Raw genomic sequence first — 18,215 nt, 5'->3', positions numbered from 1 at the left:
AGAATAGAATTTCTAATTAAAGTTTTTTCTTCTTATGATTATTAGTATATAAGTACAAAGTCTTAAGAATTGTACCCTTTAATATCCATTTCCCTTATTTAAGCATGAAGAAAACACTAATTTGAATTGTACCAGAGTTATTCAGGAAATCCAGATTTACAATAATTTATTTAGCTTTACATTTACATCACTCATTTTTTATAGTACTAGCATGTTTTTAATCAGCTTTTGACATTAGAAATTAAGAGCTATGCATTACAAGCTATGCAAGAAAGTAAATAGTAATGGCTGCTTTTCTCAGTCCCAGAGTAAATGTCAACTCTCAGATTGAATGCTGTATATAACAAAAGACATGGCTACCACTGAAAGTATTTGTGATAAAATCAGAGACTTGATTTCTACTTTATTCTCTGTCAACAGTCATACCATGGCTGATATAAAATTTGTTGATAGAGCATTCCTTTGAAGAAGTGAATGAAAGCTAAAAAAATCAAATAAGTCTGATAGTTGTAGAAGTAATAAAATTAGGTTAAATGTGAGTAAACAAGACTGAGTACAACTACTTAACATATAGATTAATGTACATATGAAACAGATATTTGCACAGATTGACATTGCTAGACATCTAGGAATTCCTTCTTGGAATTAAGACAGGGTTCATTTTTTGTTTTTTACAATGCTGTTCCTTCATGTCTGCAGACCTCTGGAGAGGGGTGACACCAATGGAGAGTGGATGCAGAGAGGTGGCCTTCTTTGTGAGTAGGAGGTTGGTATCTTGGCAGCTATATTCAAGATTGCTGTGATCTATGCCCTGGGCACACTAGTAGTTTTCACACATTTTCCTACATAATTCTCTCAGTAAGCCTCTGAGAGAGAAGTATTTTTTATTATTTTTATTTTAAAGACAAGGAAGAGGGTAAGTAACTTGCCCAAGTAAGTATCCTAAACAGGAGTCTACCGAACTACTGTCCCCAGAGCCAAACACCATTACACACCTGAAAGGTGTGTCTGGAGTGCATGTACGTGACGACATATTTATTATATCCCAGGAAGTGAGCACAGGTGATGGTTTAAGGCCATTTGGTAAAATGTTGCTTAATTGCTTATCCCCCAACAACTTGGCCTTTTTAACATTTGGTTTAAGCAAGTTATTCTGAAGAAATAAAATGGTAAGATATGTTATAGCCAAACAATATGAAAGCCTTCTTTGAAATTAGCCTTTGACACCACTGACCATGTCCTCCTTGAAAAGCTGCTCTCCTGCAATGTTTCATTATCAGGGAATGCTGGCTGCTGAACATCATGTCTGGGTAGCTTTGTTGGGTGTCACAAGGAACAATGCCACATAGCCAGAGTTTAATGACTAATTCCCATGCCCTCTCACTGCAGAAAATCATGTCCAACCACGAGTGGGCACTACCTGGTCATTATGGCTCCTCAAATCCTGGTTGCATTAACCTTAATTGCAGGCTCTTTGGAATCTGTCCCACAAATCCAAGCTTCAGGGGTCAGCCAACGATTTAGGCAGAATGTACATGCTATTTGCGGTTCCCACTATCAGGTTTTCTCCCTTCTCAGAACCCCCCTCACTTCCCAGCTGCTGTGGGTACCTCTATCTTGGTTCTCTAGTTGTTCTAGCCAGCAAGAGTACAGGTTGCTCTCTAAATTTCAGTCACTCCCCATTACTGTGGCACCTGCCGTCAGGCCAAATGCTCTGAGAATGAGAAACTCACCCAGTGCTCTGCCATTCCCTTCCTACAGGTGTCAAACTTACACCTCCACTTCTGCCTTATTTTGGTTACTCTGCAGTGCCTTCTGGAAGGTTTATTTGAGTTTGTTTCTGCAGAATGCACAGTTGTTACCTGTGTGCATATGTTGCAGGGAAGAGGCAGGGGTCATCCACTTTTAGAATTGGAACCTCAGAGAGCTGTCTTTTTATGTATTAAAACTGGTGCTCTTAACTCTAGTGTAACTTACTGTTGATTTTTCTTACTTCTGCCTATTTTGTTCATGTTGTCTTTTTCTACTAAAATTCCTTCACATTTTCAATTGTAGTTCAGTAGTGATTTATTGAGTACTTACTATATGCAAGACACTATCCTCTATCTGTTGAAATCTTATTCATTCCAAATACAAATCAAACGCCAGTGCCTCCAAAATCACGCCCCTCCCTACTGCTAGATAGATGTCATTTACTTTCCTCTAAATGCCTTCGGTACTTTTTTCCTCCCTTATGACATTTTATTCCTTACTATGCTTGCTTTTATCTCCAGTATGAGAGGTCTCATTACTATTTTTTTTTTAATTTTTTTTTTATTTTGGCATATTATGGGGGTACAGATTTTAAGGTTTCAATAAATGCCCATTTCCCCCCCTCCCCCCAAAAGTCTGAGTCTCCATCATGACCATCCCCCAGATGGTGCACATCTCACTCATTGTGTATGTATATACCCGCCCCCCTCCCCCCTCCCCCCTCCCACCTCCCCAATACCCTATTACTGTAGCACCTATGTGTCCTACATTTGCAAGGACAGTTCTCACTCATGTTTCAGTCCATCCATGCTACCTTAAACATGCTTTTAAAGTCAGGAACTGAAAAGAAACATGAAGGTGTTTGCATTAGGAAGGGAAAAAAAGTTGTAGAATATCAGCTTAATGTCTCTATTCTCAATATAGTGGAGTGGGACATCAGGTAATAAAATATTGTTTATTTCTAGGGAACATTTTAATAGAGATAAATCCTCTCCTCCTTCCTCTTCTTCTGCCTCTCTCTCTTCATCCTCTTTCCATTCATCTTGTCTTTCTCTTTCTCCTACTTCCCCTTCCCCTTCATCTTTCCCTCCCATCCTCTCTTCTCTGTTTTTCTCACTATTTAATTTTGATCAAATTGTCACTTTTTTGTATGCCTATTCTCATCTTTAAAATGGGAATATATGTGTGTTGGTATGCAACACTTTTTTTGCTTTAAGTTGTGACAGTCAAAAAGGAAGCCTTTCTTTTACCTTTAAAAATTTACTGCCCAAACTCAAGTAAACAGACCAATGATGTCCCAAAAATGGATGGGGGTACTCAAATATTTCATTTTTCCTTCATTAAGCTTCTTTCATTTATAAAATATTATCATGATATGTAGTTTGGATTCTCAATAACAAAAGACATCTATAAATATTTTTTTCTCTTTGAGGCATTGTAAGGAACATGTTGTAAAATGAAATTGTAGAAATAAGGTAAAAATGAATTAAAGTAATTTTGTTAATAATTCCACTCGTTTGTTAGATTCACATTGGAAGACATCTGAAAAGGACAACTTACTTGTGTTACTGCCAACATCTCCTCCTGTGGCAGGAGAGCTCCTTGGACTTTCTTTGGAAAATACCTCTGAGAACGACACACATGAGGTTGTTGATGCCCCATGTGTCAATACAGGAAAGACAGTTGCCCAGGGAAGCAGAAACATGGCCTCTATTTTAAAGTTCACTGATGACATCCTCAAGCTACAGAGGTGCAGGATGTTTTAAAGAAAACTGACTGTGACTTGGAGCACTGTAATGAAGAAAGTGCTCAAATAGAACATCCACTTGAGCCCAAACTTTTTGGAGTCTCTCTGAAATACATTTGTAAGAACGACAATCTGCTGACACCTATCATGGTAAGGGTTGTTTTGTCCTCTAAACTAATGGGAAAGAGAATGTGGGAAGGAAGAGCTCCAGAAGATAGATCTGTCCCCAAATAGAAAAACTATAGACACCCATGGTTACTTCAAAGTATAAAAATCTGAAATAGTATTTCAGAATCAGAAGGAAGACCTATATAGTAAGAAGAGATAATGTAGTCTACTGATTACAAGGAAGAGCCACATAAGCCTGCTCAGATAAATTAGGGTTTGCTCTGTAGACAGAGAATCTTCGTTATCCCTCAGAAATCCTTTCTTGAACTCCACATTGTTCTGAAAGTCTTCTTTTATCACTTTAGTATCAGAGACTACTGACACTTATATTTAAGTTTTAAGAATTGTTTTATTTGTAGTTAAAGTGTTTAAGTATAAAGATACAATCTCTGGCATTTACTCTTCTTTTGCATATTTAATGGGTCAGATCAAAGCCACTGAGTTTACATTCTCTGCAATTGATATATTAATCTCTTCTAAGCAGAATTTATTGAGTATCCTCTAATCACTATGGTACATGTATGGCATTTCATGCTATGTTATACACTTATAAGTGCCAGGCACTAGGCCAGCCACTGTTGGTTATCCTTCACAACAAATTTCAGGGATAGTTAATATCACATCATCATCACTTCTTGACAAATTTTTTGAAGCCTCAGAATTTTATTCAAGGTTACAAAGTAAATATGTAGTATAACTAGATTTCAAATCACATGGATTGCGTGTCTCTAAAACCCATCCTCCTCTTATACGGCAAAAAGAGGATGTAAAAATAGAAAAAAGGCAAAATTAGAAGACACTTAAAATACTCTGTTAGTAACTTATAGGAATATACAGGGCATTGCTGTGAACTGTAGTTTTCTTGATATATAGTAGATCACCTGAACCTAATTGTCCTATCTAACTGAAATTTTGTATCCTTTCACCAAAATCTCCCCAACTCTAGTACCACCTCTATAGCTTGGGAAGCTCTGTTCTGCTCTCCATAAAAATTGACTTTAATCTTTGTAGCCATCCATCCAGCTCTAGTCCTTCAGTGCTTCTACGCTAGTACATCCTAGCCTCTGGCAGCCAAAGAGGGCAAGTACATGTTCCCTTGTTTATATGTGTCAAGTGCCATTTTGGTTTTTTTCTCGTTGTTTTCCCATAGAATATTCTTTTGTTCCTGAATGACAAAGCCCCTCTCAAGGAAGGCATCTTCTTTGTACCGGCTGACATGGAATACTGCCAACAACTAAAAGAAAAACTTAATTGTGGAGTACTGGTACAGCTGTACTGGGAAAATGCCTTTGTGCTGGTGTCTATTTTAATGGTAGGAAAAGTTCTTCCTTTATTCATAGCATGTGTAGCTCTCAAGATAATTTTTTTTAATTGTGAGCATTATTTCTGCCTACAATGACCTATAATAGATTTAGAAATGAAATAGTGTTAAAAAACATTTCACAAATCAACACTGGACATTAAAAACCATCACCACTGATATGACATAAGATGTCCTTTTAAAATAGTTTTCGTGTCATGCTAATCTCATATTCACTTCTGAAACCCCATGTAAAAGATAAAATTTAATTAAAATTTGAACTAATCAAAGCATACACACTCAGAGATGTTTACCAAAACAAACCTGCTGATGATTTCCTCACTGTCTCACTACCTTCTTAATGAAGGCAAAGTTTTCAAAAACAAACATTTATTAAACTTTTGAAAATAATTACAGAAGTTTACGATAATAAAGTACATTTGTCTTACAACTAAAACAATTTGCTGAGACTGTAGAAAATTCCTTTTGTTTACATAATCATCATGACACAGCTATTCTTTTTTTTTTTTTTTGAGACAGAGTCTCACTTTGTTGCACAGGCTAGAGTGAGTGCTGTAGCATCAGCCTAGCTCACAGCAACCTCAAACTCCTGGGCTCAAGCAATCCTCCTGCCTCAGCCTCCCGAGTAGCTGGGACTACAGGCATGTGCTGCCATGCCTGGCTAATTTTTTTCTATATATATTAGTTGGCCAATTAATTTCTTTCTATTTATAGTAGAGACGGGGTCTCACTCTTGCTCAGGCTGGTTTCGAACTCCCGACCTTGAGCAATCTGCCCGCCTCGGCCTCCCAGAGTGCTAGGATTACAGGGGTGAGCCACCATGCCCAGCCTAGCACTTATACAAGGATTGAAGGAATGATTATGAGATTGATTGATTGAATGATTATGAGATTATGAGCCTCACAGATATCTGGGTGCATTTCCTTGAGCTAGCCCTTTAAGGGAAGGGGAAAAGAAAACTTAGAATGGTTTACTGCCAGACCAGGTCATGTACTCCTAGTTTCCGAAAGTGTGTGTAAACAGGAGGATCCACCCAAATGGGTTGTCCTTTCTCTTTCCCACTATAATCAAGACTTTGGTTATCCCAGTAGCTTTTGTTAGAAAAAAATCAAAGCCTATGTTTCTTTGTCCCCAGTCTGTGGTGAATTGGGACAGAGCTCTGTATAGTTCATGGAAAGGGGGAATTACCTGAAGTTTTTAGCAACACATTTTCTTTCTTGTTTCTCTAATACATACTTGGCATGAGAAAAATGATTTAAAATATTTGTTTTTTAATCTATGTAAGGATTTTCTGAAAGAAATTCCTGAAAGTATTTTGTCATCTGATCTTTATGATGAGTGGGTCAGTGTCATGGATAATAAAGAGGATAAAGATAAAATCAATAAAATTCAAAGGTAATTATTCTATTTTGTTATGTCTCAAAAATACTTTCTAAAACTTTAAAAACTATAAGCTTCTCTGTTAAAAATCAAACTCATATTCATAGGGAGCAGTTTAAAAATGGATTTATGCTAGCTCATCATAGTTATTGTTTTATCCCTAATGCTTTTAACATGGAATACTTGAGCATTGTATACCTTCTGTATATCTAATGAATAGGAGGTGTATAGCACTCTGGGAGGCAGAGGGGAGAGGATTGCTTGAGTTCAGAAGTTCGAGACCAGCCTGAGAAAGAGTGAGATCCCATCCCAGCTATAAAATAGAAAAATATTAGCCAAACAACTGAAAATAGAAAAAAAAAAACTAGCCGGGCATGGTGGCACGTGCCTGTAGTCCCAGCTACTCGGGAAGCTGAGGCAGGAGGATTGCTTGAGCCCAGAAGTTTGAGGTTACTGTGAGCTAGGCTGATGCCACAGCACTCTAGCCCAGGCAACACAGTGAGACTCTGTCTCAAAAAAAAAAAAAAAAAAAAAATAGGAGGTGTAATTCAGTGGTTCACTAGGTAATACTGTAGGCCCAGTCTATAGTTTATGATCTTAATTTTGGTAAATATTGAAGTAACCAAGATAACTCCTTATATAATTCCTTCAGGAACTGAAGTCATATGGAGAAAATGACCCATTTCCTCTACTCAAGCAATTAAGTTTAGTAGAGTAACGATAGATAAACCAAGAATCACCATACTAATGCAGTATAATCAGTGCTATAAACGGCATATCTAGAGAATTCTGTGGGAGCACAGCAGAGAATCAGTTAATGCCTTGAGAAGTGTCAAGGAAAAGGGGAGTTGCAAAGTCTCAGTCTGATTACAGAGCATGCACTGTTTCTACTCATGCACAGGGAAATTGCTTGGATAACTCATCACCCTCATGCCTGAGTATTTCTCACATTATAATAGACTAGGAAAGAAATGTCCATTAGCAAACAGAAATACTTTGAGTCCTGTAAAAAAATCAAGCATCCAAAAATCATTTATTGGCATATGCTTGTTTAATACAGTTATTTTCTTGAGCAACTTTTAAATGTAAATTATCTACATACTGCTCTTGATGCACATAATTTATATGTGTAACATACTATACCTGTGGAATATACTAGAAACTAAACCAGGTGACATAGTACTACCTCCGCTTTCATTATAGTTTGGTGGAAGCTATTCAGATAGCATCCAAGTTTATATTTGTTTGCTCGTTGTCCAAAACGTTATCTATTTATCCATCCTATAAGTTGTTAAAGGGTATTTTTTTGTAAAAAGGTAATATTATTACTGTCATGCAAATATAAAATAAACACATGTGAAAAGCTTTTCTTTAAATTGTTAGTAAGGAAACCAAGAGATGTTACAGCCATCTTTGTAGATTTCAAATTACCACAACATTTGTGTTCAACCAAGTTGAGCCAGAAACACTGAAAACGAATTTACAAAAAGATACAAAACTGGCCTTTTCTACCAGGGCAAGGGTGCAGATAAATCAGTTGTCTCTCTGCCACCCAGAATTTTGAAATATTTAGCCAAGTGTTATGTGTACTGCTATCAGTTATCTACAACTTACACAATTGTAAAATAGCCCTTGTGAAAAGGGCTATTTTACCCCATAGGAACCCAGAAGCATTTGCTACATGCCTTATTTTCCATTGAAGAAACCCAGTGATCTTTTGGTCTATTTCAAAGTCCTTCATAAGTTACCCTTACAACAACTGTACTCACTGTCAGTCTATTATAATGAAGAAAAGGCTTTTCTGCTATTTGTGCAACAGGAGTCAGAATATGAAAACAGCAACAATCATGACTATCAGCTTATATATGTTTTCTGGATAGTAGTAGTAATAATTTTTGGTGAATAATGATTTAAAAATCCCTTGTCAATTACCAAATGAGAACAGTAGAAAACATACTACTATAGCTTGACTTATATGTGAAAGTGATACTAATGAGGCAAGATTTGGGACAAAATCAACCTTGGAAAATGGAAGAACAGAGCATAAACTCTCAGAATGGCCTGGAAGTCTTTATAGCCGAGATTTGGGTTCTCACCAAGGGAAAACATTCCTGAGTTGCTATGTGGAAATAAAGGAGAAATTAACATTTTAATTGCTGTTTAATTTTATCAGAAAAGTTTTTGTGGGTTGTAGTTGAGATTATTCTGAATTGTTATAGGATTTGCCTAAGTTTAAACACATTCTACTAATTTCAGGAAAATATTTGGAAAGGTTTTTATTTTTTAATGGTACTTTTTCTGCATTCTTTCATATTTTCATTGGGTTGTGAAGACAGTGTAGAAATATACAAAAAAATAAATCCCAAGTGCTTATCTTCTCCTCTTCAGGCATCCTCACTTTGCTCAGTACAGGTTAAGTGAAGCTTGTGTATCTGAGTTGGGTTCTTGATTTGCCCTCTTCTTTCTGCAAAGTTAGAGTTGCATGTCTATACAAGTTAAAAAAAAAAAAAAGTCTTGTGTAAAGAGTGCATTTTTCTGTCTTTAGGCTCTTAGAGAAGCTTCCAAGAGCAAATGTCGTGCTCTTGAACTATCTATTTGCCTTACTATGCAATATTGAGAAAAATTCTGCATCAAATTAGATGGATTCATCAAACCTGGCAGCATGTGTGCCTCCCACGATTGTTTGGCCTGCTACTTCCTGCCGCCCAGAACCAGAAAATGAATTGGCAAGAAAGGTAATGAATGTTTTCTTGTCTACTCTGGGTGACTGCATCACTATTCGCAAGTGAAATTTGAGGCATTAATTATGATAGATAATTTCTTAAATAGCTTAAATACACTTCTAAATTAGAGTTTACTAACTATGAGATGTTTTATTCTATCAAGGTAAACAATACAAAAGTGATTTGTCGGCCGGGCGCGGTGGCTCACGCCTATAATCCTAGCACTCTAGGAGGCCGAGGCGGGTGGATTGCTCGAGGTCGGGAGTTCGAAACCAGCCTGAGCAAGAGCAAGACCTCGTCTCTACTATAAATAGAAAGAAATTAATTGGCCAACTAATATATATAGAAAAAATTAGCCGGGCATGGTGGCGCATGCCTGTAGTCCCAGCTACTCGGGAGGCTGAGGCAGGAGAATTGCTTGAGCCCAGGAGTTTGAGGTTGCTGTGAGCTAGGCTGATGCCACGGCACTCACTCTAGCCTGGGCAACAAAGCGAGACTCTGTTTCAAAAAAAAAAAAAAAAAAAGTGATTTGTCAAGAAGAAAAGTGATAACAATTGATTTACTTTTCTTTTCACATTAAAGAGGATAAACAGTATGACTAACTTAAACCACAGAGTGATAAGAAAGTAGGTGATATGATTGTAAAATTTAAATGAGGCAAAACAAACAAAAAGGATGCTGGAGTTAGGCAAGCCAAGATGCAATTCTCAGCCCCACCACTTGCCTGATGCATAATCTAGGGCAAATTCAGTGACACTGACCCACAGTGTCCTCATCTAAAAATGTGGAAGTGGTAATAATATAGTAGTTACTGAAAAACTTCACTCCTATAGTGCCTGGGAGTTAATGTCATGTTTGAAGATATCATATATATTCAGATGTGAAATGGAGTTTATAGACATGTTAAATGAGTACTAGTACCTCATGTTTGTCTGTCTTTGTATAGGTTCTGTTGCTCTTTCAATTTATGCTTGAGAAGTGCCAAACTTCTTCTTTTGAGAAGAAGTCACATCCCTTTATGGAGAATTTTCAGGAACACATGGCACTAGAAGAAATGCCTCAGGTATTGCCAATAATCGGATTGTTTTTTGTGAAAAGTAGACATATCTTTGTGCAGATGCTTGGGCAATGGTTTTCCTGGAGCCCCTGGCATCTGAGGTAAAGGGAGCCTCTGTCCTGGGTCAGTAGGGCCCAAGGCTTCCAATCCTTTCCTAAAAGGCCTGCTTAATGGGCCAGGGCACAATCCTATTGTGGTAGGGCTAAGAAATGTATATAATGAGGAAACAGTTTTAAGAAGTTATTGGTGGCAGGATGCTATGGTATGATGGTTTGAACCTTTTTTTTAGTAAAACTTTATGAGAATCCCTAATATAATACAGCAGAATGTGCTATGGTTGAAACTGCAATAAAAAGCCCATAGTAGAGGCAGGCCTGTGTTTTTTTTTTCCTTCCTTTCCCTCCTCTTATTGCTCCCTGAGACACTTTTCAGAATTCTAATGTGCTATGAGATGGTTCGAAAGCAACTCACATCATTTGGGGTAGGGAGATGCTGAATTGAAAGACAAACAACCTTCTAGAATATGAATTCCTGTACCACCAGTTACTAGTGGTGTTTTCTTTGACCAATTATTCTATGCCACTGAAAATTAATATCTTCATTTATGAAATATGGATACAAATTTCTTTGTGGTCATTCTGAATATTAAAAAAGGTAATGGGTATTAAAGAACTTTGTGTAAGAGAAATTGATAAGGTTAGTGAATAGTTTCCCTAAGACTAGGTTAATTATGTATAACAACTAGCAAGCTGTGTTAGAAGGCAGAGTCTTTTTCAGAATCTAGGTATAGCTTGCATTATTTCTTTCATATTTTTTCACCATTTCTTGGTCTTATGATGTGTTCCTTGTTTTGAGAAAATCTTTCTTAAGGAAAGCCCATTCATCAGGACCTGAGATAAATCTAGTATATCCCAACAGGTGTTTCTTCTTTCATTCTGTACTAACATTTGGCAAGATGGTAAAAGATCCTTTCTTTCTTCAGAGTGTATTCAATAAAGAAATTTGAATGCTCTACATGGAAAGAGAATTAAACTAAGCATTATAATTTGTTTCTAAAGTAGTATGGGCTCTATTTGTGCTCAGTAAAAGTGCTAATCATGGTTTGATTTTTTGACAGATTTTTTGTACTTTGAACTGAGTACTCTTCCTCAGTAGACAGCCTGGAGTGTCCTAAACAAGGATATTTATGCTCCATTCCCTGATGTGGCGAAGGACCTTGGGCACTAGAAGACAAGCATACAGTCTATGTTAATGGACATTGAGAATCTTGAGCCAGCCGAGGTGGCATACCTTTTATCACTCAATGACTTCTTCTTGGAGCATCCTGAATAGGAAGCTGCTCAGATGGATGGGCCTCTTAAAGCCACACCACATTTTCATTCTCACAAATAGTTTTGAGCTTGAGAACACAGGTGTTAGTATTATCTCCATTTTATGGCATGGAGACTAAGACTCAGAGGGTTAAAGTCACTTGTCCAAGGACACTTAAAAAGTGAATGGCAGAATGAAGGCTCTTGGGCTGGTTTGCTGACTATGGACCCACGCTCTCTTAAGGACAAGATAGTGCTCAAGATGGAGGGATGGGACTCTTCCCATGGACCTTCTGGTTATCCATCTTTATTTTCTTCATTTTCCTCCATCCTCTCCTCTTCTCCCCACCTCACATTGGCACTTCTTCCTCTTGGCTGCATTGTTGTGTCTTCAAATGCCTGCACTGGATTAGCCCTCATCTTATTGTTATCAAAGTTGTTGAAAAGTGGGAAAAGTGCATCTCCATGTCTTTGAATGGAATTCTGTTTCTGGTAAACCATAAAGTGCTGTAAAGAGAAGGATTTCTGGCTAGCTTTTGAGGCAGGTCTCTTACAGGCAAAGCAGAGGTACGTGTGCTGTGTCACTTCTAAACCCTGCCCATTTGGCTTAGACCTGGAAATAGGCCCTGGCTGTGAACAAGCAGCATGTGAATCAGAAGAGAATTTAGGTGGCGGAACCCACAGAGTAGTGACTGTGCTGTGATAATGTGTCAGAAAAGCTGGACTTGCCTTTGTCTTGATTCACACAACCAGGGAAAAACACTAGGTCCAAGCTGTCATTGTTGTGTGTTCTTGGCTTCTCTTTTTACTGAAAGAGTTTGATATCCAAAACACAACCCTAGGTGCATGCTGATTTCTTTTAAGTCTTCTCGATTCCCCTCCAAATTTCTGTAAGGCATCCCTGTATTCTCTAGTTATCATTTATTTTACCTATTCTGAATTTCACTTATCTATTTTGCTTTACCTACAGTGCCTTGGGAGAGCATCCATCCTGGGAACCTGTAATATGCTTGCTAAACTAAAACTAAGGTGATGGCCAATGTCATTGCATTAAAATGATTGTGAATTGGAGTTTTCAAAGGCCTGTTATCAGGGGTCAAGGGCTATTTTGTTTATTCCCTGCTCTCCAGAAGCCCTGATGATTTGTTCTAAATCAAATTGTTTTAAATGAATAAGTAAAGGAGTCAGAAATAATGTTTCTTAATCATTCAATTTGCATTTTTCTTTTTTGGTTAATAATATTGGCTATACCTTTACATAAATAATTACCCAAGCTGAGAGAATAGCATTACTATAATAACTATTAAATTTTTTGTTAGTTCATGTAGGGTAAGAAGGGAAATAATAATGTAACTGCCTCCATAATGTAAAAAATGTTTTTTGTAATACTTTTAGTTTCCACATATTTCAAATGGGTTTTCAGTGTTCACATTATGGCTGGGGCTTGGGGCTGTTAGTAATCTTGACAGTAAGACTTATCTCAACCCTGGTTATTTAGCAGCTATAGTCTCAAAATAGGCAGTAAATAGGCACAGAACAGTCATATTTGCTGACCAGAACTTTGTAGCTTCCTATTGCACTGACACGTTCTCTTTTGAGTTTCTCTACCAGGAATAGCGGAACCTCCTACAAAGCTTCACACCACCTGGTCGTCTGTAGTATTTTCCTGGTTAGAGCTGGAACCCATACTACTAAGTGAAGTATCCCAAGAATGGAAAAACAAGGACCACATCTACTCACCAGCAAACTGGTATTAAATGAGCAGCACCTAAGTGGACACATAGGTACTACAGTAATAGGGTATTGGGCAGGGGGGCGGGGGTTGGGTATATACATACATAATGAGTGAGATGTACACCGTCTGGGGGATGGTCATGCTGGAGACTCAGACTTGTGGGGGGAGGGGGGAAAGAGCATTTATTGAAACCTTAAAATCTGTACCCCCATAATATGCCGAAAAAAAAAAAAAAGTAATACTGCACCACAGACCATGCCCAAAGACCCTCTGACCCTGTATACAAGGCTGAAAGAATCACCAATATTAACCCCTAGCTTATTATGATATTAAAATCCCCACCCTGGGAGTGGCTTATCTGCCAATTTTTGATCATAGGCCATATGTAGTCACATGATTTCTCACTGCACTTGCATGCCCTGTATTCATCCCAAATGTGCAATGATGCTCACACCCCTCCTGCATTATTCATTTCACCTCTAGGAAAAACATGTTGATTGGGGAGGTTCATTTGAGGCAGTTCATAACCCCCTCCCAGTTGACATGTCCACTGAAATAAATCCTTTCCTCTTAACAATCCTTGCTATCTCACTAACTGGCTTTCTGTGTGGCAGGCAACATTGACCTCCCCTCCCCCTTGTGGGTTTATTACCCACATGGGGACTCATCCAGGATCCGTTCTCATGGATTGGTGGCCAAGCAGTGGGGAGAGACTTTAAAAGCCTCCCTAGCACCTGTCTGGCTGAGTTTCTGCCAGCGGTTGGTTTTGGTTTCTCCCACTAATTTCCCTATTGTCAGCCCCAAATACATTCCTGATTGTCATGGATGAATGGACCTTTGACTTGGATTTTGGCATTTGCATCTGGACACGTGAGAGCTCTTTGAAGGTACCACACATCAGAGAAACTCATCTGTCCCTCTGGGGAAGTTCTCTGGAATTCCCATTTGGGTGTGGAGCCTCAGCCATTTGGGAGAGTAGGACCTAAAACTCCTCTCTCCATCTGGGGAATTCCTCCACAGTTCCTGTTTGTGCTAGAGGCCTCAACCATTTCACAGGGTAGGACCTGTGACTGTTTGTATTGGGCACTCCTTAGGCTTATTTGTTGGAACTACAGTCCCTCTGGTGTGTGTGTTTGTGTGTGTGATATGGAAAATAAGAATTCCATTCATAAATGTAAAAGTTGTACACTGGGAATCCTCCATCCTTGCTGTTTGGGCTTTTGTGCTATTTGGACCTAGAACAGGTTGTTTGTAGTAATGGTTTGAGATAAGATTCTTGAAAACTTCTCCCCAGTCTCCCTATATAAATATTTGTTTGAAAGTACTATATTTGTTTTGGGTTTTGTTTTGTCTGGTGTGTTTTCCCCTGGCTTGTGTTTGAAACCTTTTAAATTTCTCTTTGTATTGAGTGTTTATCTATATTAGTATGTGGCATATAAATATACTGTCTATGAGAAAGTTTAAAGAGATGCGAGGTTTTCTAGGCCTTCAGCTGGTCTCCACATATTATGTCCTGTTCTTGTACACATGTTTAAATTGATGGGCAAATAACATCAAGAAAATTTCAGAGCTCAAGTGGTCGATCTGGCACTGTGGAGTTAAAATGCAAAGTTTGTTAAACTGTCTATCTTTTCCCTGCTGAAGCTGTGATTTCTAAGTTATGTGTGTTGAGATGGAGCTCACTGAACTATGTTATCACAAATTCAAGGCCAGCTGAGAATGGCCAGTTACTCATTTGAAACTGAATGAAAAAGAAAAAAAGGTTAAAGAGGCCTTTTTAAAAAATACTCAAACTGCCACAAAAGTGCTTTACCAAATATTTTAGTCCATAGTTTTCTTGACATTGCCTCTTGGGACAACTTAAGGTTGGCTATATGAATAAGTCCCAACTTTGTCAAAAACAATTTGATCCAACCAGGAAATGAATGAAAAATTCTCTAAAGAAATTGAGATACTATGGCAAAACCAAGTGGAAATCTTGTGAATAAAGGAGGCATTCAAGGAACTTCAAAACACAGTGGAAAGCCTCAAGAATGGAATGGATCATGCAGAGGAAAGAATCTCAGAGCTTCAAGTTAATGCCTATGTGATAAACAACTCGGATGAAGAAAAACAACAGAAACAAGAGAGGAGACCAAACCATATAAGAAATGTGGGATTATGTAAAGACACCAAATATAAAAATCATTGGCATCCCAGAGAGAGAGAAGAGGAAAATACACAAGGACTGGAAAACTTATTTCATTGTATATATGAGGAAAATATGCCTGGCTGATATACAGATACAAGATGCACACAGAACTCCTGGGAGACTCAATGTGAAAACGTAGTCACCATGTCACATAGTTATAGTTCTTAGGCTGACCAAAGTAAACACGAAAGAAGCTATTCTTTAAGCAATGAGGTGAAAGTAGTAGGAAAGCTACAAAGGAAAACCTATCAGACTAACTGCAGACTTCTCAACTGAAACTTTATAAGCTAGAAGGGACTAGGTACCTATTTTTAATCTTCTAAAACAATAATGCCCAACCTAGAATTCTCTATCTTCCAAAATTAAGTTTCATCTATGAGGGAGAAATGAAGACCTTCCCAGACAAGCAATCACTGATGGAATTTGTGAAGAACAGACCAGCACTACAGGAAGTACTCAGACGTACAATACACACTGAACAGTGCAATGGACACTCTGCCAAGTAAAATCACTCGAGTTAAAGTCGGAACCTGTACCCCATAGTGACCCAGAAGCATTTGCTAGATGCCTTATTTTCCATTGAATATGCCCAGCAATCTTTTGGTCTATTTTAAAGTCCTTTATAACTTACCCTTACAAAAACTATAGTCACTGTCAGTCTATTATAGTGATGAAAGGCTTTTCTGCTATTTGTTCAACAGGAGTCACACTACCTTGTTTTCCCCAGGGTGCAGATTCTTATAGAAAAAAGCAACAATCACGAATATCAGCTTTTATATGTTTTCTGGATAGTAATAATAATAATTTTGGTGACTAATCATTTTTAAATCTCTTATCAATTACCAAATGAGAACAGTAGGAAATATACTACTATAAGCTTGACTTATATGCATAAGTGAGACCAATGAGGCAAAGTTTGGGGCAACCTTAGAAGATGGTGGAGCAGAGCATAAACTCTCACAATGGACCTGGAAGTCTTTATAGCTGAGGTCTGGGTTCTCACCAAGAGACAACATTCCTGAGTTGCTACTTGGAAATAAAAAAGCACTATATCCATGTGTTTAAAACTATTAAATATAAAAAAATAAAAATAAAAAAAAAGCACTATAAATATAATTGCTGCATGATTTTATCAGAAAGTTTTGTGGTTTTGGTTGAAATTATTATGAAATGTCACAGGATTTGCCTTAGTTTATTTTACTAGTTTCAGGGAAATATTTCAGGCAGGTTTTTATTTTTTTAATGAGACTTTTTCTGAACTCTAAATACATTTTCATTGGGTTGTGAAGACAGTGTAAAAATATACAAGGAAGTAAATCCTAGTGTTTCTTTTCTCCTTCACTACAGGCAGTCCTCACTTTGCTGGGTACACATTAACTGAAGCTTCTGTGTCTGAGCTGGGATTTTGATTTTCCCCTCTTCCTCATGCAAAGTTAGGTTTACCTGTCTTTACAAGTTTTTAGATAAATGTCTTGCTAGAGTGCATTTTTGTCTTTAAGCTATTAGATCAGCTTCCAAGAGCCAATGTTGTTCTTCTAGAATATCTATTTGGATGATTACACAACATTGAGCAACATTCCTCATCCAATCAGATGGATGCATTTAATTTAGCGGTATGTATCACTCCAAGCGTTCTTTGGCCTCAAACTTCCTGCAGCCCAGAACTAGAAAATGAATTTACAAAAATGGTAATGAAGTTTTTCATTGTGTGCCTTGGGGGACTGAATCACTATTTTGAAAATGAAATTTGAGGTATTAATTATGAAAGATAATTTCTTAAATAACTTAAATATGCCTCCTTATAAATTTGTATTTACTAATTATGGGATGTTTTATTTTATCCTGGTAGACTATAGGAAAGTGATTTGTCAAGCAGAGAAGCAGTAACAATTGGTTTACTTCTCTTTTTACTTTAAGGAGGATAAACACTATGACTGGCTTCAGCCACAAAGTAAAAAGACAGCAGCTGATAAGATTCTAAAATTTAAATGTGGTAAAACGAACAAACAAAAAAGATGTTGGAGTTAGGCAAGTCAATGTTCAATTCTCAGTGTCATCCCCCCTTCTCATATTCATAATCTTTGGCAAATTCAGTGACACTGACCCACAGTGTCTTCATCTAAAAATATGGAAGTTGTAATAATATAGCATTTACTTTAAAATCACACTAATACAGTACCAAGAAGTTAATGACATGTTTGAAGATATTATATATATTCACATATGAAATGTGCTTTATTAACAAGTTATATGAGAACTAACAGTTTATTTTCATCTATTTTTATATAGGTTACCCTGCTTTTGAAATTTATGACAGAAAATTGTCATAGGGTATTTAGAGAAGAAATCACTTCCCCTTATGGAGAGTTTTCAGGGACATGTGGCACTAGAGGAAATGCCTCAGGTATTGTCAACAGTTGGATTGTTTTTTGTGAAAAATAGACATATGTCTATGAAGATGCTGGAACAGAGGTTTTCCTGGAGCCCCTAGCAACTGAAGTAAAGAGAGCCTCTGTCCTGTGTCAGTAGGTCCTGAGGTTTCTGATACTTTCTTAGAAGACCTGCCAATAGGTTCAGGGCATGATATTTTGGTAGGGTTAAGAAATGTGCATGATGAGGTCATAGCTTTCAAGAAGTTATTGGTGGCAGCGTGCTTTAATATGATGGTTTCAACCTTTTTTAAAATGAAACTTTATGAGGATCCCTAATATATATAGTAGAATGTGCCATGGTTGAAACTGGGATAAAAAGCTCAGAGGTAGTAGAGATAGGCCTGGTTTTTTTCTTCCTCTCCTTCCTCTTACTGGTCCTTGAGACACTTCTCAGAATTC

At 37.6% G+C, this 18,215-nt stretch overlaps 1 protein-coding gene across 3 annotated transcripts in view; it reads left to right on the top strand.

Moving 5' to 3' along the window:
• Positions 1–18,215, top strand: part of LOC105881620 (rho GTPase-activating protein 20-like) — a 59,313-nt gene that overhangs the window by 34,605 nt on the left and 6,493 nt on the right. For 2 of the 3 annotated variants that reach the window (XM_076002646.1, XM_076002645.1), the window contains exons 8-14: positions 700–766; positions 3,277–3,649; positions 4,818–4,979; positions 8,914–9,103; positions 10,038–10,154; positions 11,266–13,242; positions 17,674–17,788. In XM_076002646.1, coding sequence (XP_075858761.1) covers positions 700–766; positions 3,277–3,298 — 89 coding nt within the window. In that variant the 3' untranslated portion in view covers positions 3,299–3,649; positions 4,818–4,979; positions 8,914–9,103; ... (1 more) ...; positions 11,266–13,242; positions 17,674–17,788. The remainder of the gene's footprint in view (positions 1–699; positions 767–3,276; positions 3,650–4,817; positions 4,980–8,913; positions 9,104–10,037; positions 10,155–11,265; positions 13,243–17,673; positions 17,789–18,215) is intronic. The other variant, XM_076002648.1, reaches the window with a different exon arrangement.

This window comes from Microcebus murinus, chromosome 4 (assembly GCF_040939455.1).
Source record: "Microcebus murinus isolate Inina chromosome 4, M.murinus_Inina_mat1.0, whole genome shotgun sequence".
NCBI lineage: Eukaryota > Metazoa > Chordata > Mammalia > Primates > Cheirogaleidae > Microcebus > Microcebus murinus.
Note: the sequence above shows the minus strand (reverse complement) of the source record. Positions and strands in the feature narration are given on the sequence as shown.